This window comes from Pseudorca crassidens, chromosome 16 (genome assembly GCF_039906515.1).
Source record: "Pseudorca crassidens isolate mPseCra1 chromosome 16, mPseCra1.hap1, whole genome shotgun sequence".
Classification (NCBI taxonomy): domain Eukaryota; kingdom Metazoa; phylum Chordata; class Mammalia; order Artiodactyla; family Delphinidae; genus Pseudorca; species Pseudorca crassidens.
In genome coordinates, this window is record NC_090311.1 from 65,407,626 (window position 1) to 65,432,408 (window position 24,783).

General features: G+C 37.1%; 1 protein-coding gene across 1 annotated transcript in view; it reads left to right on the forward strand.

The window, feature by feature from the left end:
- The window catches only part of CTNNA3 (catenin alpha 3), a 1,581,323-nt gene that overhangs the window by 1,258,378 nt on the left and 298,162 nt on the right, over positions 1-24,783 (forward strand). The window contains exon 13 of the mRNA XM_067710819.1: positions 2,481-2,632. Within this exon, the coding sequence (XP_067566920.1) occupies positions 2,481-2,632 (152 nt within the window). The remainder of the gene's footprint in view (positions 1-2,480; positions 2,633-24,783) is intronic.

Below are 24,783 nucleotides of genomic sequence, written 5' to 3' on the forward strand. Positions count from 1 at the left end.
GTGTTCTTTGGAGTAGAAGTTTTGTTGGGGGGTTTGCTGTTCACCCCAAGAACCTGAAGGAAATGTGAAATAACTGGACACTTTTCTGTAAGAGTTTCCTCCTTTCTCAACACTATAAAAAGTAAAGATTAACTCATTAAATATGTCGAATATTCTTATAAGCCCACATAAGAATATTTTTGGAGATTCCCTAGTATGAACAAAACCTAAATTACATTGAAATGCAAGCTTAACATGTTAAATTTGTACCTGCATTTTTGTGGGGTTTTTATATTTATTCATTCATTAACTCATTCGATTACTTAATTCAATTACGTATCTACTATGTGCCAGGCTAGACACTTGGGATACAAACAGGAAAAAGTTTCAAGGAACTAGTGAACATTTTTGAACAGTGTAGGGATGTGACTCACTAATAAAACAACTTATTGAGAATCTGTTTTGTGACAGACACTGTTGTACTCACTGCTAAGAGTTGGCTTTGTCAATAAGATTATACTTACGATGAGTGTGAAGGATGAGAAGATCTTAGGCAGGAGGACTATAGTGAGGGCTCAAGCAGGAGATAATGATGGCTAGAGGCAGTGGGGCTGCACTGGCAATGGATTTAAAATGTACTTATATGGTAGAGGAGATTTCACTTAGAGGACATTTGGATATAGAGGTTAAAAAAGAGTAGGAGGTAAAAGAAAACACCTGAGTTTTTTTCCTTGATGACTGGGCGTCAAGATAGAAAATATTACAAGAAAATTAGGCTTTCCAGGTAGAAAAGAATGTGTTTAGGTTTAGATAGGATGGATTTGAGGTGTTACGAAAAATTTAGGTAGAATTTTGCAGTGGACCATTTTGGATTTATAGCTCTGGCATTCAGGGAAAAGGTTAGATTAGAGATACACTTTGGGAGTCACACCTAAATTAGTGGGAATTGTGGTTCAGGAGTGTTTCTCCTACGCAAAGCGGTGTGAGTTAGCTTTCTCCTTGCCTTTGTTATTCTGTTCACTGAAAGTGAGACAATGATTTCATGAAATCTCACTACTGAATAATATTATCCGGTAGAAGTTTTGGTATGATAGAAACATTCCATCTTGCCACTCTCAAAACAGAATTCAATAGCCATAGGTGTATACTGAGCACTTGAAATGTGGTAAATGTGATTGAGGAACTCAATTTCAAATTAAATTAAATTTTAATGAATTTAATGTGTCCTAGTCATATGTGGCCCTATGTGGCCAGGTGCCCCTTTTTATTGGATGGTACACCTGGAGAATGGACAGAGGAGAAAAGCACAGTGGATAATCCTGGTGGGTATAGTAGCTAAGAATTAGGGTATAGGTGATACATTTTAGTAGGTGGAGGAAAGATGAGACTAGATAAAATATGGGTACCTATGTATATTGCCAACATTTCCCCATATCAAGAACATGGCAGGTAGGATTGCAAGACATGGTGTGCCATACATGCAGATAGAGATTTGGATGGAGGAAAAAATAATATTTATTAATATTTTTGTGTTAGATAAAGTACTGTATCTTCCAGGTTTGGAATCATTGCTCTAAAAATCAATTGCTTTTATCCTGCATATTCACATGGGGAAGAAACTTATTCAATATGATATGGTATAGTAGTTAAAAGTCATATTAGCAGAATGACTCTGTGAAAGATTCTTGATTTCTCTGTGTCTTTGTCATTCAACTAAGTATGAACCCCAGGTTAATACTGGGGTTGTTTTAAGATTTAAATCACAGCAAACACTTAGAAAACTGCCTTGAATCTACTGAAGAGTTAATGAATGTTGTTATCATTAACCTTAAAAGTAAAGTCAGAAAAATGTTTTTAATTGAGACTATTTTGAAATCTTAATAAAAGAAAAGGGCATTCTATGAATTGGCCTTACTGATTGATATATCCCTAAACTCATTCAATGTTGTGTTATTTTACATAGAAACATTTTGCATATAAGATCACCAGTTTCTTCGCATTAATATTTTTGATGAGGAGGAAATATTTTATCAATAGAAAGTTTACAGTAGTTTTATTATTTCTATGAGATAGAATTAGTGTCTTTAGTTAATTTTCTTCTATTTAGCAACTCAAATGTTTCTTTTCTTTAAATATTTTTATGTTTACAATTTCAACTATTATTCACACCAATTCTTTTTTGTCATTTCTTTGAGCTTACACTGGATCGGATGAAAAATAATTATATGGTTCCAACCTTGGTCAAAACAAAAATGCTATAAAGGAGAAAGATAATCTTTTAAAACATCTCCATAACGATGCCTTTCTTGTCTTTGGTTACCTTTGTATTTCAGAGATTCAAGATTATCCTGCCAGAATGTTTTGTCTCCCTACATTTAAAAAATAATTGAAATATTATTAATCAAGTATTTGTTTAAAAATATGATTCCCCATTTCCCGGAAACTCCAGAAATCTGAAAATACAAATAGGACAATTTTCTCTTTCTTATTCATTTTAACAGTAATTCCGGAATTTGTAACACAAGTGAATGTTGCCTTGGAAGCCTTAAGTAAAAACTCTTTGGATGTGTTTGATGATGATCAGTTTGTGGACATCTCAAAAAAGATCTATGATACAATTCATGATATTAGATGTTCAGTCATGATGATTCGGGTAAGTTTGCTTTACCTTCTGTTGAATTATTGTAACACTTTTCACCATCTGGTATGCCTGGAATGATTGCAAGAAATGTTTTATTTCTATGCCGTAACGTCAACGCTGAAATCCATTAGAACTTTAGAAATTCATATGTATCCCCAAAATCAGATCTACTGTCAAAAACAACGCTTTTACTTATGTATATGGTTGTAACTTATGCAAATGAGCACTTTTAACTGCCACATGTGCAGAAATGATAGAAATCATTGTGTGCAGGATTTGCTGAAGTGTCACATAGCATATCAAAAGCCAAAGAACAATACATAAAGTAATTTACTTTCTTTTCTTGAGCAGAAAGGAGAGGATCTTTCTCATCACTACTGAAATTTATAGAAAAATGTGTCTAAAACAAGGTGTTTCTATGGCTGAACCCTCTCATACTAGATCATAGAATCAGAGTGTTCTGTAAGAAATCTCACTTGTAACTGCCAGAAACAAGAAATGTTTGAGAGTTGTCTATTTGGGAGAATACATACCATCTTCCTGAGTGTGAAATTGAGTCGTTTGTTGTGGGCACACCGCATATACACAGACCAAGATTATTTGTTTTTACTCAAAATGTTAATGTGGGATATTTTTTTAATGCTATTAAAAAGAAAAAAAGGGGCTTCCCTGGGCCCGCGTACCACAAAAAAACAAAAAAACAGTAGAAGTTCTTGGGAAAATGCACATGTAAATATATGGAGATAGATTATTTTAGGATTGGTTCACCTGGAGGCAGAGTCAAATATTTGTGTTAACATTAGTCTGTTTAGGAAAAAGTGAGACAGAGAACCAACAAGTGGCGATTATGAGTCACTGCAGACAACTTGGGCTTGAGCCTGGGCAACTCTAGGAGGGTACTGTAGAGCACACCTCAGAATTATCTTACCTTAGGGAAACAAAATCCAGCTTATCCACCTATTCACCCTTGGTTAAAGGCCACCTCTCTTCAGAGGTGTTACCAGAGCCTCCTGCAGTGCCAATCAAGCTCTTGTGGCCAAAATCCACCCTGAGGCGGAGTAAAGGAAAGAAGAATCAGTAAGACTGGTGAGTGCAATTTGTAAGTATGAGTAGAGTTCAATTTGAAGGCCTCTGGAATTAACTGTTAGTAAGACTGTGAGATGGAATTGGATGTACTGAGGAGATAAGGATGGAGCCTCAGTAGTATCTGACAGGTCTGAATGTCATAGGTTACATGGAGCAGTTCATAAAAATGGAGCCAACTGAGGACCTTGTAGGGAAAAGGGCCAAGAGAAGTCGAGGAGCCTCGCAGGGCAGATGGACGCTTATGGAAGAAATTGTAAGAGAAAGTCTAGAGGTGTCAAGACATGGGATCTAGCACTTCAGAGCTCGGGAAAACCTGCCAGCAAGCCAGTTATACAGGGGGAAACCTCAATATATATTTATGAACAGTCTAGAAGTATTTGTTCGTATGTGACTGGGAACAGTGGTAGTGTACTAGTACTTTGTCTGAACGGCAAAGTACCTTTGCCAAATAGTTTCTTCTTCTAACAAAAGTTTTTATTCCTTACCTGTGTGGACTAGGTGACTAGTGGGCTAGTATTAATTCAGAGCTGGATAGGTGGAACCAGGAGGGAAACACTGAAAGTATGAAGAAGGCACATAAACTTCAGGAGGTAGCTTTACAAGAGTGAAAGCCCCACGTTTCCAGTATCCCTTGGTGGATGTTTGAGAAGATAAACCAGTGAAATAGCATAGGTGAACCAGGGCAGGGAATGCGTTTTGGTTTCTGTTTTGTTTTTTTCTGCAAAAGCTATCTAGGGACAAAAGTTTTATAACCTCTCCCACTTGAATATTCTAGTATTTAAAAATTTTATGATTATCAAAATAGCTTACTTACAGCAAATTAAATTGTCTTGCCATTATTTCTCTATATCCCTCATTTGCAGTAGTCCTGTTTAGGGCAGGAGAACAATTTATTGTAATTCTTAACAGCCTTAGAGGGTAGTAATTTTTCCCTATAGCCATCTCTTTTTCACGGTAAATGCTTCAGTTTCTTTTAACTGTTCCTCATAGAAATAATTGTGATTTTTGTTTTGTTTTGTTCTGTTTTTTGCGGTACACAGGCCTCTCACTGTTGTGGTCTCTCCCATTGCGGAGCACAGGCTCCGGACGCGCAGGCTCAGCGGCCATGGCTATGAGCCCAGCCGCTCCGCGGCATGTGGGATCTTCCCGGACCGGGGCACGAACCCGTGTCCCCTGCATCGGCAGGCGGACTCTCAACCACTGCGCCACCGGGGAAGCCCAATAATTTAGTATTTTGTGTTCTTTACTAGTCCTTATTTCACTTTTCAACAAACTTCTCAAATGAGACTATCAAAAAGCATACTCTAATTAGAGCCAGTCCGTTGTCAAATAAAGTGGAAGATGTATTCTTACATTACGGCTATTAATACAGCCAACTACTGTTAGCCTAATTTTTCCCCTCTTAAACACCATGATTATTGGATAGACAATAACATTTTTGTTTTTATTTTTTATACTGTTGTTGCCTGTATATCCCTTCTCCATTTTGATTTGATGTGTTTGCTCTTGGCCCCAAATCCTAATGCTACTAAACCTGCATTATATTTCTAAATGATTCTTCATGTAATTTATCAGGTTGTTTTTAATTTTGGTTGATGACCATACCTAAATTAGTATTAATTAGAAATATGAGATTATAATCTTAGTTCCTTCATCTAGATTACAAATAAAAATATTAAATTATATTGGCCCTTAATCCCTGCTAGATAGCTCCAGTTAAGGGCATTAGTGTTAAGATCCCTTAGAATCTGATGCTCCAGCCAGCTGAGAACATACTGGTAAGTGTTCGGTTTGAAAGAATGTTTTTTTTGATTATTGAGGTAAAGATACTCTTTCTTCAAACACATTTTATGGCCAAAAAAACCCAGATAAAGGCAGAAATCCTGTGCTTGAAACGATGCGGGATAATCTAGAGGCCCATTATCTCTGTCCCTACACCCCCAGTCTCCTACACAGCTGCTAGGGGCACCTGTACAGCACTTCTGCAGGGATTCCTTGGATGATGGAATGATGACCCAGAAACCATTGTACTTAACTGCTAATTTGATTATAGTATGAAAAATAGAAGGGTAACTCAGGTGTAATTAATGAAAATCTCTTTTTTTTTTTTTCCTTTGAGGACTGTCCCTTTATCATAGATGATAATAAAATTGATCTGGTATAATCTTCTCTTTCAAAGGTCAGATGTAATGCTGACCAGTATCCTGAACTTAGAACTGCAAAACTTTATTTAGAGTATCTAAAGAGTGTCAACATTAAGGCAATACATGTATAATTATGCAAGTTCAGGGAAGGCTAAGCTGTGCTCTTGAGAATGTGTGTGCGTGTTACAGAATCCAGTCTTGCACCTGAATTTTCATGAGTGTTCTTCAGTGCTCTTGAGATGATAAAATACTAACTTAAGATCGTAGCCTGATATTTTATAGTTTTAACAAAAAAATATGATTATACTGGCCTTTAATATTTATTTTGATGAATAACTATGTTTGCCATTGTTTAGATTATTTTTTAAATTTCTGAGTCAAATACTGTGACATTTACTATTACTATCTCCACTGGATTCAGTGTATGGACAACTGAGTTTGTAGAATCTCATTCTTAACCTTGGAGAGTAGGAAGTATTAATATTTTTTATCTGTTTGGTGTTTAATATCTATGTGTAAATTTTACAGTGATTAAGAGCTGTATGGTCAGGCCACTTAAGATGGCTGTTCTCTTGCTCTCTGTACCTCCCCTCCCCGACCAGTGCCTGCTTCACCTGTATCTTATGCATATGACTGACCTTTCTACCTACTTGGCCCAGGCCCCAGCTAGTGATTGTTATTATTAAAGGGGACTGTGAAGAGCATTCCCCTCTGCTGGTTTCCCTGGTAACTAATGAGCCCATCTGAAATCAATTCCCCTATAACTGGCAAACTCCCCTTTCTCCCAAACTCCCCTTTCTCCCGGAGTGAGGACGGCTGCCATGTCCTGCCCGTCTTCTGAAGCACACGCTGGGGTGTCTCTCCAGGACCTTGCTTCAGACGCGTAAGCTCCCCCATCCCTTAAACCACTGACGTCTCTGTTGCTGACTCCCAGCTTTCTTCAGTCTTGAAGCTGGGCAAGCACAGGGCTTGTAGGCCTGTGCGGTGCAGCCCAGCAAGAACCCTAATAATATAATGGTTAAAACGAAAGCAAGTAACAAATCTCACTAAGCTTCAGTTTCCTCCTTTGTAAAATGAACTTGGTATTATACCTACTTTAAAGGATTATTATGCTGACAAAATGAGCTAACAGAAATGTTGCTGACAAAATGAGCTAAGTACTGTTTACTTAGTAAATAGTAGTCTAATAAGAAGATAGCTTCTGCTGCTGTTACCACTGTGAATAGAACTAGTACTACTGAAGCTGCCTATGATTCTGTATATCTTGAAGAATGTTAGCTATAGAAGCTGTAGAAATATGCTCATGGAGCAACGTGAAGCTGAAACCCAAAAAGTAACTTGAAAGGGTGAAGTTCAAAGCATTATTTTTTTTTCTCACGGTACCGTTTACATTGTATAAGAGGATAGCCGTGTTTATCAGCATTGGGTGTCTGAATTATAGTTGATTTAATGCAAATTTTGCTTTTGAACCCGTATTACTTTAAGCTAGCGTTATAATTCTGCGTATTGTTTTTCTTAACCTCTTGAAACATACAAGGAGGCTCAGTGGCTCATCTTTTTGGTAAAAGGTGCTTAACCAGAAATAGAGGAAATTTGAAAAGGATGGCATAAGTGAATTGTGAGAGACTAGCGTGGGTGGCCAGAAGTGAAATACTCTCAAAGAGAGGAAAAGATTCAGCAAAAATTCATCCTGTAACAGGTGTTCAGAATGTAGACTTTCATATATTTTCTTTGTGCATTTTCACATGTGAGTTATCAAAAGTTCTCTGAGAATACAGAGAACTTTCCAAAGACGAATGTGAAGATTTTCAGGACCATCATAAATTTAGATTTTCTGTGTTAGTTTTCTAACTTTATGTTTCAGGGAAGAGGAACATATTTTGGATATCTCACTTGATGGAAATTAATTTTTGAAAAAACAAAGAAAAATAAAATAAATTAAAAAAACATTTACATGTCCCAGTTTACATGGACCATCTTTACCTGAATCATTTAAATGGATTCTAGAATTGGAACATAGTTTAATATACAACTTCAGCTTATATAGCCAGAAAAACCTTTTGTGTCCAGTTCTACTATGTGTATAGAAGTAGATAGATTTATAGCTTTTACTGGAATAATATATAATTTTTAAAATTTAAATTACTTGCACTGTCATGATTTCTTTGAACTTCTCTCATTGTCCACCGTAGTGTCTTTTCTTCATGACCTCAAAAGTTTTTTTTCTTTTTATGTCTTCTGGACTGAGCTGCTGTTTTTCTCTTTGAAGTCTCACTCACACTGCCAGAGAGAACGGCTATGGTGGTGTCAATTAGAAGCTAACCAGTGTAGAATATTATCTTGTACAGTTAGAACTCTGTGTAATGCAACTTGGAAATGAAGAAATAGTGAAAAAAATACTGTGTAAAATCAAGACGTGCATTGAAGTCCCTGTTTTACATTACCACTTACATTGTTATTTTACATGATATCATTAGTTTCTTCGCTGTGGAGGGAAATGAAAGCATACCATTAAATTACTACTTTTACCTAGTAAAGTAGCTTTAAAATTGTACTTAAAATGAAAGACAAAACACTGTTCCCTAAGATTAGGAACAAAGTGAGAATGTCCATTTTCCAAAGCAGTGCAATGTTATGGATGTTCTGGCCGGAAAAGTAAATCAATAATCATAATAATATTAATAATAATAATATAATAAATAAAAAGTATATTGGTTACAAAGGAAAAGGTGAAACTGTCTAGATTGGTAAATTATATTCTCAACTACATTGAAAATCCTAAAAAATAAATTTATAACAACAAAAAAACCCATTCTAGTAGAACTGATAAATAAGTTTAGATCACAGAATACAAGGTCAGTATACAAAAAAACAATTTTATAATGGGAGCAAGGGAAAAATAAAAATAAGGGCAAAATTAATGAAATAAGAAAAGTACAACAGGGACTTCCCTGGTCCTCCAGTGGTTAAGACTCGGCGCTTCCACTGCAGGGGGTTTAGGTTCGATCCCTGGTCAGGGAACTAGGATCCTGCATGCCACAGGGTGCAGCCAAAAAAAAAAAAAGAAAAGTACAGTAGAGAAATACAATGAAACTCAAAGTATATTTTTCTGTATAGTAGTAACTAACAACTAGAAAATATATCTTTAAAAATACAGTATATTTCAGCATTAAAAATAAAATAAACTTAGTGATAAATTTAACAAAGACATACATGATCTAAACTCCGAAAATTATAAAAATTTCAGTTTTACAAATATTCAAAAATATTACTGAGAAAAACTAAAATCACTTAAATATGTGGAGTTTATCATATTTCTGGACTGGGAGACTCAGTATTGCTAAAGGGGTCAATTTTCCCCAAATTGATTTTTTTGTTTTTTTTTTCCTGCGGTGTTTGGTCTTTGTTGCTGCGTGCAGGCTTTCTCTAGTTGCAGTGAGCGGGGGCTACTCTTTGTTGCCGTGTGTGGGCTTCTCAGTGCGGTGGCTTCTCGTTGCGGAGCATGGGCTCTAGGCGCAAGGGCTTCAATAGTTGCAGCACATGGGCCCAGTAGTTGTGGCTTGCGAGCTCTAGAGTGCACGCTCAGTAGTTGTGGCGCACGGGCTTTGTTGCTCCGAGGCATGTGGGATCTTCCCAGACCAGGGATCGAACCCGTGTCCCCTGCATTGGCAGGCGGATTCTTAACCACTGTGCTACCAGGGAAGTCCCCCCAAAATTGATTTTAGATTTAATGATGTCCCAAACAAATTCTCAGCAGAGTTTTATGAAGACTAATAGTCCAAGGTGGTTACATGGGTGTATACATTTGTCAAAACTCATCAAATTGTACACATAAAATTACTTGTAAATTATATTGATAAAGATAATTTAAGAAAATAATGTTTTGCGCAGTAGCCAACACCTTAGAAAACAGGCAGTTTTTTTTTTGTTTTTTTTTTTTTTTTTGCATTACGCGGGCCTCTTACTGTTGTGGCCTCTTCCGTTGCGGAGCGCAGGCTCAGCAGCCATGGCTCACAGGCCCAGCCACTCCACGGCATGTGGGATCCTCCCGGACCGGGGCACGAACCCATGTCCCCTGCATCGGCAGGCGGACTCTCAACCACTGCGCCACCAGGGAAGCCCCCACAGGCAGTTTTAATTAAAGTCCTACCAAACAGTATTAATTAGGACTAATTAGAAAGGCCTGCTTGGACTTCTGAAAATGCTAACACTTTGAATACTATAAAATTAACACCTTTCTACTTTATAACTGTCTGCCTACCAGATATTTCTAATGCATGTCTCCTCTTTTGTTGATTTTTATTCCCTATATTTGTAACTCATTACTTATTATCTTAGATCAGGGGTTGGCAAACTTACGGCCTTAGGGCCAAATTTAGCCCACCATCTGTCTTGTATGGTCGTCAGGTGAAGAATGATTTTAATATTTTTAGATGGTCGAAAAATTTGTAAGAAGAATTTCTGAAATGTGAAAATTATATGAAATTCTAATTTTAGGAATACAGACACACCCATATATTATACCTTGCTCTTTGTGCTACAGCAGAAACTATGCAGCTCACAAAGCCTAAAACATTTACTGTTTGGCTCATTACAGAGCAAGTTTTCTCACCCTTGTTTTAGATAGTCTGTTTTGACTGTTTACCAAAATCTTGAATGCCTTGCCCAAGGATCCAATCACTCCTTTATTAGTTTTCCCTTATAAATCCAATTGTCCAAAACATTTGAATATTAGAATTGTTTTTCCTTCCAAGTTCCTTGAATCATGTGACCACCTAGAACAACTTCTGCTAATTCTTTCTATTCCCACGGGAAGGGATGAATAGGAAGTGTCCCAGCCTCCTTTCTCCATCCTCCTTTTTACCCTGAGGGCTTCCACGCCTTAGGTGCTCAAATTTTTTTACCTTTTCTTTTGTAGTTTGAGCTATCTGTGCTTCTTCCTTTGCAAATTTTATATTCCTGCAGAGAGACTCCTTTAATTACTAGGACTCACCCTTCTCCAAAAGCTGAATGGAATTTTTTTGCGTTCTTGGTATTTTCATTCAGCAGATAAAATTAAATTTTAGCTTAGCCTTTGATTATCATACATTTTGAAATTCACTTTTTGAGACTTACATGATGTTGAAATTCATCAACTTTATTCAACCATTGCTTCTTATTTTTTTTTTTTTTATGTTATGGTAGTAACAAATTTGTCCAAAGATTATTGGATTGCAAATGAATTTTCGTAAAATAAGTACTTGCTGAGTGAATTTAAACATGCAGTGAATTAGGGTAAGTGTATGTCTTGGTTTCCTTAGGACAGATTTGGATTATCCCCCTTTTCACTCTCAAAAGTATCAAATTTGGATGATATATTGTTATGTTCACTCTGGTTTCTGGGTCCTGATTATGCTGCTTGAGGCCCCATGTTGCATCATTTTTACCCACCAGACTACGTTCCACAGTGCCTGGGCACTAATGATCACAGTACTTTATCAAGCCAGGTTTTCCGACACTTTCTTTCCATAGGCCTAACTGCTAGCAAATGTTCCCTTCCACTCTTCATGCTCTGCAGACCCTTTGTTGACTGTGGAGACTCTATTCAGGCACCATTCACATTTATTTAACGTTCAAGAATTTACACCTTTTCATTTTTTGGTGGAAAGCAGATTTCCTGAATTCATCTTAGTCACTCTGCATTCTCACAGGAGTCTTGCCAGGGAATACCAATTAAAGCACTTTGTCCTTTTTGGAAATGATACGACTCCTTTATAGTGTCAGAGCCAGTTTGTAGAGAAGCCAATTTCCAGGGGGCTTTGTAAAGAAATTTAATAAAAGACGTGCAGCAGAGTAACCTTAGCTTTATATGCAGATTTAAATCAGACATTACTGGGAAGAATTCTGTAGTGAGGCTCTTGCTGTTTCCTCTGAAAACAAAGAGTTTAAGGCAAGGAAAAGCAGAATCGCCTGCTAGCACTGGTCAGCAAGAGGTGAGACTGTATGCTCTCAGTGCACTTAATGACCTTCCTCATGTGTGCACCATTTGAAGAGACTTTTGACTAAGGGAACAGAGGTGACTAGAGTAGGAAAAAGTGTTCACTGAGAAACCTGTTGGTTAAGCTACAAAGCAGCACCAGTCAGTGATCTCTGTTGCTCATGCTGGGAGAGAGATGTTCAGCTTGAAGTCATTCTCGGGAGTGCTCTTTCACCAAAGGGTCAGAGCCATGGACTGGCAGGAGAGTCAGTGGTCCAAAAGGGCTTTGATGCAGACTAGCCTTGCACTCAGGGAACTCTACACAAGTGCTATGCAGAGCCTCTGATTCAGAGTAGCTGAGTTTAAGGAGCCAAGCATCTCTCTTTGAAAGTACCTTCAGGGGAAATAGCTAGCACTGTGAATAGAAAAATAATATGGGGAGGATGGGGGGATGTTTAGTTGTGGAATCTTAAGGGATTTTTTTTTATCATTTGTTTCTGGTAAGTTAATTATTAAATAATTTATTTCAATTTTTATAACTAAACTTGCATTAGTAATTAAGTAAATTAGTAAATATATTAAGTGTTAAATCTAATAATACGTTTTCATTATTTTCTATTTTGTTTTCATCCTAAAAACTCTTATGGGGGGCTGATCGCTTAACTCAAGTGAAATGTTTGGCTGCCCACATTTCAAAAGTAACTTTTGGAATGTTGAATAAGCCTTCTAGAGAAAAGAAGTCTGAAAGATACAATTTATGAAGTGATGACTTTTAAGATACAGACTTTGGCATAACTCATAGTAGGAGGGATATTGAGACTTTTGTGTTTCCAGTATCCGTAAAGTAAACGATGGAGTTTCAAAGGGAGAAATATTCTGGAGCCTGATAGCAAAGGTCAGGAAGTGAAGTGAGGCTCTTGAGGTCACACACTGATGGGGAAGTAACAGGATAAGATCCAGAGTCTTTGAGCACCTGGTTCAGGACATTTTCCTTTACCTCGGTAGAAGGAAACAGCCCAGTGTTGTTATGCACTCAACAGGAGCCCTTCTACCTCACTGACTCCCCTTTGTTGATGGGCCACTTAGTTATAAACACAGAAATCCCAAGAACCACTTTTGGGGCAATTTGTTGAAGAATACTTATCCTACAACTCTCTTCCCTGCACCTTCAAATTCAGATACTTAGACCTCCTGACTGTTTCTCCAGTTTGACAGACATGCCTACACTTCTGGTGTCTTTCCACTTACTGCCCTCTCTAACCATGTGCTTCCTTTCTTTCTTTTTTCTTTTAATTTTTATTGGAGTATAGCTGATTTACAATGTTATGTTAGTTTCAGGTGTACTGCAAAGTGAATCAGTTGTACATATACATATATCCACTCTTCTTTAGATTCTTTTTCCATATAGGTCATTACAGAGCATTGAGTAGAGTTCCCTGTGCTATACAGTAGGTCCTTATTAGCTATCTCTTTTATATATAGTAGTGTGTATGTGTCAATCCCAATCTCCCAGTTTATCCCTCCCCACCCCCAACCCCCAGTAACTATAAGTTTGTTTTCTACATCTGTAACTCTATTTCTGTTTTGTAAATAAGTTCATTTGTACCCTGTTTTTAGATTCCACATATAAACAATATCATATGATACTTGTCTTTCTCCGCCTGACTTACTTCACTCAGTATGACAATCTCTAGGTCCATTCATGTTGCTGCAAATGGCATTATTTCATTCTTTTTTATGGCTGAGTAATATTCCATTGTATATATGTACCACATCTTCTTTATCCATTCCTCTGTCGATGGACATTTAAGTTGCTTCCATGTCCTGGCTATTGTAAATAGTGCTGCAGTGAACATTGGGGTGCATGTATCTTTTCAAATTATGGTTTTCTCCAGATGTATGCCCAGGAGTGGGATTGCTGTATCGTGTGGTAGCTGTATTTTTAATTTTTTAAGGAGCCTCTGTACTGTTCTCCACAGTGGCTGTACCAATTTACATTTCCACCAACAGTGAGGTGGAGGGCTCCCTTTTCTCTACACCCTCTCCAGCATTTATTGTTTGTAGATTTTTGATGATGGCCATTTTGACCCGTGTGAGGTGGTACCTTACTGTAGTTTTGATTTGCATTTCTCTAATAATTAGTGACGTTGAGCATCTTTTCATGTTCTTTTAAGTAAAACTGTCACTGTTTGCAGGTGACATGATACTATACATAGAAAATCCTGAAGATGCTACCAGAAAACTGCTAGAGCTCATCAATAAATTTGGTAAAGTTGCAGGATACAAAATTAATACACATAAATCTCTTGCATTCCTATACAGTAACAACGAAATATCAGAAAGAGAAATCAAGGAAACAATCCCATTTACCATCGCATCAAAAAGAATAAAATGCCTAGGAATAAATCTTCCTAAGGAGGCAAAAGACCTGTACTCTAACTATGTGCTTTCTACAAGAATTGCACAGCAGACTTCTTCAGGTCTGAGTTATCATTACCTTACATAACATCCTGCATAAGCCCTTTAAGAATCATGAATAAAAATAGCATCTTCCACTTCAGACAGCCTTTATCTTCTTCCTGAAGTTTATGTTTACCATGACAGATGGCATTATATACTTATGTCCTTATTTATCTATTGCCTGTCTCCCCATACAAGAATATAGGCTATATAAAAGAAGGAATTTTTAGACCTTTAAACTAAAATAAGATGTTAGACTTTTTCACAGTTAAAGTGATTGATTTGGTTGCCAAATTTGACATTTGTTTGAAATATAATCATTCGACCTCACAGAATTAAGGGCAAGAAAAATGTTACTTTGTTGTATTTTATATTACAAATAGTGATGGATAATAGGAAACTATCTCCATAAATATTTTCATGAAGAATTAAAATTTGCTTGATCTTTGGTTTAAGATAATTTTGACAGTGCCAATGATCTTTACTAAATATTGTACTCTGTGACCACTAATGCTATCACAAATGTACGTACACATCTGTGTCAATGCTATTTGTCTCACTACAAGCTTCTGTAAAGTAGGATATATGTAGTTGGTTTAAAATGTCCTTTATTTTACCTAATGCTCATGACAAGGTTCCTCTTTAAAGATGATGGCAGTTGTAGAACACCCCTGATGTGACTTCTTGATTGTGTGCATTAGCTGTTGGGTTGTGAGAGAAGGAAAGATCCTTGAGGATGGAGTTTGTGGAACTTGCTGAAGTGTATTTTATACACATTATCTTGTATTATCAGTCCCTTGGTGTTACAGGCTCTGAAAAAAATCACAAAATTATCCACAAATTTACTGATTAAAATGTGTTTTATACTGTCTTATATTGCAGTGTTTGGAACAGAAATCAGAAATTTAATTAAAGTCATAAAATATAGAAAGATACCATAACAAAAATTATTTCTAATCCTTAAAAATGGCTGTAAAATACATTTTAACCAGTGCATAGTGGTCTGTATACTACAAAATATAAAAAAATAAAACCAGGTTTTTTTTCTTTTGTTGTTCTTTGTTTGTTTTTTTATACTGCAGGTTCTTATTAGTCATCAGTTTTATACACATCAGCGTATACATGTCAATCCCAATCACCCAATTCAGCACAACACCATCCCCACCCCACAGCAGTTTTCCCCCCTTGATGTCCGTATGTTTGTTCTCTACATCTGTGTCTCAACTTCTGCCCTGCAAACTGGTTCATCTGTACCATTTTTCTAGGTTCTACATACATGTGTTAATATACGATATTTGTTTTTCTCTTTCTGACTTACTTCACTGTTTATGACAGAATCTAGATCCATCCACGTCTCAACAAATGACTCAATTTTGTTCCTTTTTATGGCTGAGTAATATTCCATTGTATATATGTACCACAACTTCTTTATCCATTCATCTGTCGATGGGCATTTAGGTTGCTTCCATGACCTGGCTATTGTAAATAGTGCTGCAATGAACATTGGGGTGCATGTGTCTTTTTGAATTATGGTTTTCTCTGAGTATATTCCCAGTAGTGGGATTGCTGGGTCATATGGTAATTCTATTTTTAGTTTTTTAAGGAACCTCCATACTGTTCTCCATAGTGGCTGTATCAATTTACATTCCCACCAACAGTGCAAGAGGTTTCCCTTTCTCTACACCCTCTCCAGCATTTGTTGTTTGTAGATTTTCTGATGATGACCATTCTAACTGGTGTGAGGTGATACCTCATTGTAGTTTTGATTTGCATTTCTCTAATAATTAGTGATGCTGAGCAGCTTTTCATGTGCTTCTTGGCCATCTGTATGTCTTCCTTGGAGAAATGTCTATTTAGGTCTTCTGCCCAGTTTTTGATTGGGTTGTCTGTTTTTTTTAATATTGACCTGCATGAGCTGTTTATATATTTGGGAGATTAATCCTTTGTCCGTTGATTCTTTCACAAATATTTTCCCGCGTTCTGAGGGTTGTCTTTTGGTCTTGTTTATGGTTTCCTTTGCTGTGCAAAAGCTTTCAAGTTTCATTAGGTCCCATTTGTTTATTTTTATTTCCATTACTCTAGGAGGTGGATTAAAAAAGATCTTGCTGTTATTTATGTCAAAGAGTGTTCTTCCTATGTTTTCCTCTAAGAGTTTTATAGTTTCCTGTCTTATATTTAGATCTTGAATCCATTTTGAGTTTACTTTTGTGGTTGGTGTTAGGGAGTGTTCTAACTTCATTCTTTTACATGTAGCTGTCCAGTTTTCCCAGCATCACTTATTGAAGATACTGTCTTTTCTCCATTGTATATCCTGGCCTCCTTTGTCATAGATTACTTTACCATAGGTGTGTGGGTTTATCTCTGAGCTTTCTATCTTGTTTCATTGATCTATATTTCTGTTTTTGTGCCAGTACCATATTGTCTTGATTACTGTAGCTTTGTAGTATAGTCTGAAGGCAGGCAGTCTGATTCCTCCAGCTCCGTTTTTTTCACTCAAGACTGCTTTGGCTATTTGGGGTCTTTTGTGTCTCCATACAAATTTTAAGATTTTTTGTTCTAGTTCTGTAAAAAATGCCATTGGTAATTTGATAGGGATTGCATTGAATCTGTAGATTGCTTTGGGTAGTATAGTCATTTTCACACTATTGATTCTTCCAATCCAAGAATATGGTATATCTCTCCAGCTGTTGGTATCATCTTTAATTTCTTTCATCAGTGTCTTACAGTTTTCTGCATACAGGCCTTTTGTCTCCCCAGGTAGGTTTATTCCTAGGTATTTTATTTTTCTTGCAATGGTAAATGGGAGTATTTCCATAATTTCTATTTCAGATTTTTCATCATTAGTGTATAGGAATGCAAGAGATTTCTGTGCATTAATTTTGTATCCTGCAACTTTACCAAATTCATTGATTAGCTCTAGTAGTTTTCTGGTGGCATTTTCAGGATTCTCTATGTATAGTATTATGTCATCTGCAAACAGTGACACTTTTCCTTCTTCTTTTCCAATTTGTATTCCTTTTATTTCTTTTTCTTTTCTAATTGCCGTGGCTAGGACTTTCAAAACTATGTTGAATAATAGTGGTGAGAGTGAACATCCTTGTCTCATTCCTGACCTTAGATGAAATGCTTTCAGTTTTTCACCATTGAGAATGATGTTTGCTGTGGGGTTTATTATGTTGAGGAAGGATCCCTCTATGCCCACTTTCTGGAGAGTTTTTTTTTATCATAAATGGGTGTTGAATTTTGTCAAAAGCTTTTTCTGCATCTACTGAGATGATCGTATGGTTTTTATTCTTCACTTTGTTAACATGGTGTATCACATTGATTAACTTGCATATATTGAAGAATCCTTGCGTCCCTGGGATAAATCCCACTTGATCATGGTGTATGATCCTTTTAATGTGTTGTTGGACTCTGTTTGCTAGTATATTGTTGAAGATTTTTGCATCTATATTCATCCATGATATTGGTCTGTAACTTTCTTTTTTTGTAGTATCTTTGTCTGGTTTTGATATCAAGGTGATGGTGGCCTCATAGAATGAGTTTCAATGTGTTCCTTTCTCTGCAATATTTTGGAAGAGTTTGAGAAGGATGGGTGTTAGCTCTTCTCTAAATGTTTGATAGAATTCACCTGTGAAGCCATCTGGTCCTGGTCTTTTGTTTGTTGGAAGATTTTTAATCACAGTTTCAGTTTCATTCCTTGTGACTGGTCTGTTCATATTTTCTATTTCTTCCTTATTCAGTCTTAGAAGGTTATACCTTTCTAAGAATTTGTCTGTTTCTTCCAGGTTGTCCATTTTATTGGCATAGAGTTGCTTGTAGTAGTCTCTTAGGATGCTTTTTATTTCTGTGGTATCTGTTGTAACTTCTTTTTAATTTCTAATTTTATTGATGTGAGTCCTCTCCCTCTCTTTCTTGATGAGTCTGGCTAATGGTTTATCAATTTTGTTTATCTTCTCAAAGAACCAGCTTTTAGTTTTATGGATCTTTGCTATTGTTTTGTTTGTTTCTATTTCATTTATTTCTGTTCTGATCTTTATGATTTCTTTCCTTTTGCCAACTTTGGGTTTTGTTTGTTCTTCTTTCTCTAGTTCCTTTAGGTGTAAGTTTAGATTGTTTATTTGAGATTTTTCTTGTTTCTTGAGGTAGGCTTGTATAGCTATAAACTTCCCTATTAGAACTGCTTTTGCTACATCCCATAGGTTTTGGATCATCCTGTTTTCATTGTCATTTGTCCCTAGGTATTTTTTGATTTCCTCTTTGATTTCCTCAGTGATCTCTTGGTTATTTAGTAACATATTATTTAGCCTCCATGTGTTTGTGTTTTTCACGTTTTTTCCCTGTAATTCATTTCTAATCTCATAGCATTGTGGCTAGAAAATATGCTTGATATGATTTCAGTTTTCTTAAATTTACTGGGGCTTGATTTGTGACCCAAGATGTGATCTATCCTGGAGAATGTTCCATGCACACATGAGAAGAAAGTTTAATGTGCTGTTTTTGGATGGAATTTCCTATAAATATCAATTAAATCTTTGTGGTCTATTGTATCATTTAAAGCTTCTGTTTCCTTCTTTATTTTCATTTTGGATGATATGTCCATTGGTATAAGGGAGGTGTTATTATAGTCCCCCACTATTTTTTTTTTTTTTTTGGTGGTATGCGGGCCTCTCGCTGTTGTGGCCTCTCCCGTTGCAGAGCACAGACTCTGGGCGCTCAGGCTCAGTGGCCATGGCTCACGGGCTTCCGCTCCGCAGCATGTGCAATCTTCCCAGACCACTGCACAAACCCATGTCCCCTGCATCAGCAGACAGACTCTCAACCACTGTGCCACCAGGGAAGCCCTCCCGCACTATTCTTGTGTTACTGTTGATTTCCTCTTTTATAACTGTTAGCATTTGCCTTATGTATTGAGGTGCTTCTGTGTTGGGTGCATATATATGTTTAATTGTTATATCTTTTTCTTAGATTGATCCCTTGATCATTATGTAGTGTCCTTCCTTGTCTCTTGTAATATTCTGTTTTTTTAAGTCTATTTTATCTGATATGAGTATAGCTACTCCAGCTTTCTTCTGATTTCTGTTTGCATGGAATATCTTTCTCCATGCCCTCACTTTCAGTCTGTATGTGTCCCTAGGTCTGAAGTGGGTCCCTTGTAGACAGCATATTGATGGGTCTTGTTTTTGTATCCATTCAGCAAGCCTGTGTCTTTTGGTTGGAGCATTTAATCCATTCACGATTAAGGTAATTATAGATATGTATGTTCCTATGACCATTTTCTTAATTGTTTTGGGTTTGTTTTTGTAGATCCTTTTCTTCTCTTGTGTTTCCCGTTTAGAGAAGTTCCTTTAGAATTTGTTGTAGATCTGGTTTGGTGGTGCTGAATTCTCTTACTTTTTGCTTGTCTGTAAAGCTTTTGATTTCTCCATTGAATGTGAATGAGATCCTTGCCAGGTAGAGTAATCTTGGTTGTAGGTTCTTCCCTTTCATCACTTTAAGTATATCATGCCACTACCTTCTGGCTTGTAGAGTTTCTGTTGAGAAATCAGCTGTTAACTTTATGGGAGTTCCCTTGTATGTTATTTTTCGTTTTTCCCTTGCTGCTTTCAATAATTTTTCTTTGTCTTTAATTTTTGCCAATTTGATTACTATGTGTCTTGGTGTGTTTCTCCTTGGGTTTATCCTGTATGGAACTGTCTGCTCTTCCTGGACTTGGGTGGCTATTTCCTTTCCCATGTTAGGGAAGTTTTCGACTATAATCTCTTCAAATATTTTCTCGGGTCCTTTCTCTCTCTCTTCTCCTTCTGGGATCCCTGTAATGCAAATGTTGTTGCATTTAATGTTGTCTCAGAGGTCTCTTAGGCTGTCTTCATTTCTTTTCATTCTTTTTTCTTTATTCTGTTCTGCAGCAGTGAATTCCACCATTCTGTCTTCCAGGTCACTTATCCGTTCTTCTGCCTCAGATATTCTGCTGTTGAATCCTTCTAGTGTAGTTTTCATTTCAGTTATTGTATTGTTCATCTCTGTTTGTTTGTTCTTTAATCTTCTAGGTCTTTGTTAAACATTTCTTGCATCTCCTCGAGATCTTCACTGCCATTGTTTATCAGAGTTCCTGGATCATCTTCACTATCATTATTCTGAATTCTTTTTCTGGAAGGTTGCCCATCTTCACTTCATTTAGTTGTTTTTCTGGGGTTTTATCTTCTTCCCTTATCTGGTTCATAGGCCTCTGCCTTTTCATCGTTTCTGTCTTTCTGTGAATGTGGTTTTTGTTCCACAGGCTGCAGGATTGTAGTTCTTCTTGCTTCTGCTATCTGCCCTCTGGTGGATGAGGCTATCTAAGAGGATTAATGGGAGGGACTGGTGGTGGGTAGAGCTGACTGTTGCTCTGGTGGGCAGAGCTCAGTAAAACTTTAATCCACTTGACTGTTGATGGGTGGGGCTGGGTTCCCTCCCTGTTCGTTGTTTGGCATAAGGCAACCCAACACTGGAGCCTACCTGGGCTCTTTGGTGGGACTAATGACAGACTCTGGGAGGGCTCATGCCAAGGAGTACTTCACAGAACTTCTGCTGCCAGTGTCCTTGTCCCCTCAGTGAGCCATAGCCACCTCCACCTCTGCAGGAGACCCCGCAACACTAGCAGGTAGGTCTGGTTCAGTCTCCTGTGGGGTCACTGCTCCTTCCCCAGGGTCCCAATGCACATACTACTTTGTGTGTGCCCTCCAAGAGTGGAGTCTCTGTTTCCCCCAGTCCTGTCGAAGTCCTGCAATCAATTCCCACTAGGCTTCAAAGTCTGATTCTCTAGGAATTCCTCCTCCCGTTGCCAGACCCCCAGGTTGGGAAGCCTGGCGTGGGGCTCAGAACCTTCACTCCAGTGGGTGGACTTCTGTGGTATAAGTGTTCTCCAGTCTGTGAGTCACCCACCCAGCATTTCTGGGATTTGATTTTACTGTGATTGAGCCCCTCCGACTGTCTCATTGTGGCTCCTCCTTTGTCTTTGGATGTTGGGTATCTCTTTTGGTGAGTTCCAGTGTCTTCCTGTTGATGATTATCCAGCATCTAGTTGTAATTCTGGTGTTCTCCTAAGAGGGAGTGAGAGCACGTCCTTCTACTCCACCCTGTTGGTTCCTCTCTCAAACCAGGGGTTTTTGCACATTGTCCATTATCAGTAAAATTCATGGTTTGGGAATAAATTCAGAGTGCCTGTTCAATGGAAATTTTTATTGAAAATAAATTTATAGACAGCTAACCTCCCCAATGAGTTTTGCTAATTTAACTCTTAGAACATAACCTTACTTTAGGTTTGCCTCACAGTGCTCCATCTTCAACGAAATTCTCTTTCTTTGAAATGCCTTTGTGACCGTGAATAACTCAGGTCTTCTTTCAGGTTGGATTTGCACTTGCAAAACAGGGAAAACAAATATACCTGCATTTGATCTGAGTTTAAATGGGATAACACATACACAGCATTCAGTGAAGTTCCCAACACGTTTAAGTGCTCAATAAGCATTATCATTATAACAAATTAGTAATGCAAATAAAATAAATTTGTTATGTGTGTTAGAGTAACAAATGCTAGCTGCTGTAATACAAGCCCCAAATCCCAGTAGCTTATCTCAGTGATGGTTTATTTATCGTTCATACATTGGTTTGATGCTAGCTAGTTTCCTGGATAAGTCTCTACTAGGTGATAACTCAGTGATTCACAGTCCTCCAGTCTTTTGATACTGCCCTAATGTGACCTCCACTGTCGCTGCAGAAAGGGAACAGACAGTAAGTAGATGATTAAACAGGAAGTTTGATGACCAGACTTCTATGAGGCATACTTCCTTCTGCATCCCAATGGCCAACACTCATTCCAATAGGACGCAAATCAACTGCAAAGGAGGTGGTAAATGTCTCATTCCTTTATGTCCAAGAAGAAGAAATGGGATTGGTGAACATCTGACCATTCCTTGTCACACGCTCTTTCTTCCAGTAGTTATTGCTGTGCAATGAATTACCCTAAACTTAGTGACATAAAACAACAATCAATATATTATGCTCCCAGATTCTCTGGGTCAGAAGTTCACAAAGGGCATAGGCTTGTTCACTTGCACGTCTGATGTCTGGACTGAGGACTGGAAGACTAAGGAAAACTGCATTTAGCCTCTCATGAGGCTTGGCTTTCTCACAGTATGACAGCCTATGGATATTGGGCTTTTTTCGTGGCATTTAGGGAATCCAAGAATAAGTGTTACAGTTAAAAAAGCACATATAATATTTTATTTTCTAACCTAACCTCTGAAATCATGCAGCGTCACTTCTGCTATAATCTATTGGTTACAAACAAGTCAAAAGCCTCCGCAATTCAAGAAGAGGAAACATGAACCCTACCTTTCAATGGAAGGAGTATAAAGGTCAAAAGGAACATATAGGTTGGGAAGTAATTTGTGCCCATCTTTGGAAAATGCAATATGCCTTACTTACTATAATACTCTTATTGTCATCGTCTTTATTACTAATTTTTTACTGATTAACTTCGTGACCGTAGTTTAATTTAAACAGGCTTCTTCTTATTAAGTAGTAAAATAAATCAATGGAAATATGCTTAAACTATTCCAGGTGATCATTTGTTTAATTACAGAGTTTTGGGAGTTCTGATTAATCAGATATGCTAGTTAATTAGAAGAGTTTTAAATTGCCACATTTTAATGTCTTCTCTAAATGTATCCATTTTCTTATTTAAGATGTTAAACTATGCACAGTCTTTTTTATATCTTCTTTGAAAAATAAATGCCTTTGAAATAAATATCTAGGATATACAAAATAGAATAAAAGTCTTGAGAAGTATGTGTAGAATATGAAATTATCATGAACCTGGATAGCACGGAATGAAGAAGGTACCATATTAAGGAATAATTTTCTGTCTGTTATGTAGTCTCCTCAGTCAACCACTTGAAAAATATTTGAGAATCTTCTGTCTTTCAAGCACTGTGCTAGGTTTTAAGAACACAAACATGAGTGAGATGTAATCCTTGTTCTCAAATAACTGGCATTCTCATGGAGTAAAGAGATACATAAGCAAATGATAGGATTTTATTGTGATAGTGCTATAATGGAGGCATATAGAATCATTGTTGGAAATATAGAGTTTTTAATTCTGCCATGGAGAAAATTATGCAAAGATGTAACCGTTTGGTGACATTTGAGTTGGGCTTTGATGAAAGAGTAAGAGTTGTGTAGTTGGCATTGTGGCTTAGGCCTTTTGCAAGAATATAGAGGTAAAGGTATGTTTAGAGAACTGCAATTAAGCCAAGGTGCCTGGACCCCAGTATACAGGTGTAGGAAGACTGAAAAGTAGGAGGATTCCAGATTGTTAATATTTTTTTATGTCATTTCAAAGAGACATGACTTGGCCAAATGGTAATAGGAACAGAATCACTAGGCTTGGCACAGAGTATTCAAGATTCTTTCCATGGGATTTGGGTTGAGCAGTAATGCTCTGTCTCACCTGCCACAGTCATTCACCTCAAGCTGCCTAATATTTGAAAATTCTGGTTCTTTTAGCAAGACAGTAGGAGAAATTAGTAATTGGGTAGACAACAACAAATCCCTTACAGTATATTTACTATTAGAGAAGGACAGGAGTTTTCATCAAATGCCAATTTATGGTTTATGCCTCACTAAATATATTGATCAAATGTAATTTTCAGGAATTGCTCTTCCTTAGAATATGAAACATCTCCAAAAGGGAGATTGGAAGAGTGATAAAGATAATAATATTAGTAATGATGATGATAATAATGGAAAAGAAGTGAAGCTAGTGTTTGGAACCAAGCAGCATTTTTGTATTTGCAGTGAGCTGAAGCCAAGCATATGCCAACAGCATTTTTAACTGCCTAACTGTCTCTGAGGAGATTTAGGAAATCAGACTGACAGTCAGGCATGTTCACCACTAGAGCAGCCAAGGTGAAGGATTGAAGGACTGTCTTTCCAGCTGCAGGGATTCACTGAGTCTATTCCAGAATATTACATGTCTTTGATTACAGAGGATTTTGGTGTTAAATTGATGGAAGAAATTGCTAGTCAAAATGCAAGTGGGGGATATAAATGCAAAAAATATGAACTCACCAATGAATGCAGAGAGAATCATTTTCTCCTTCAGATGCCTTGTTTCTTTATTAAATCTGAAGCTTTACATGTTTACTTCAAAAGAACCACATCAATCAGAAGGTTGAAAGACAGTGTGTTATGCTGTGACGAGCACTGGATTAGAAATCAGAAGACCTTGATACTGGTCTCAGCTACATTATATAGTAGCTGTGGAGTCCCAGATCTGTCCCTTTAACACGCTGTTACACAGTGTCCTGATATATAAGGGGGGATAATCAAACTTGTAATGCTTATATCACATATTTTAGTGGGTCTTTCCTTTCTTCTTTCTTTCCTTCTCCTTCCCTCATTATTTAATATATTCATTGGATCCTTTTTATTAATTTATTTTGATAAATTGTTATTGAATACCTATGTGTCAA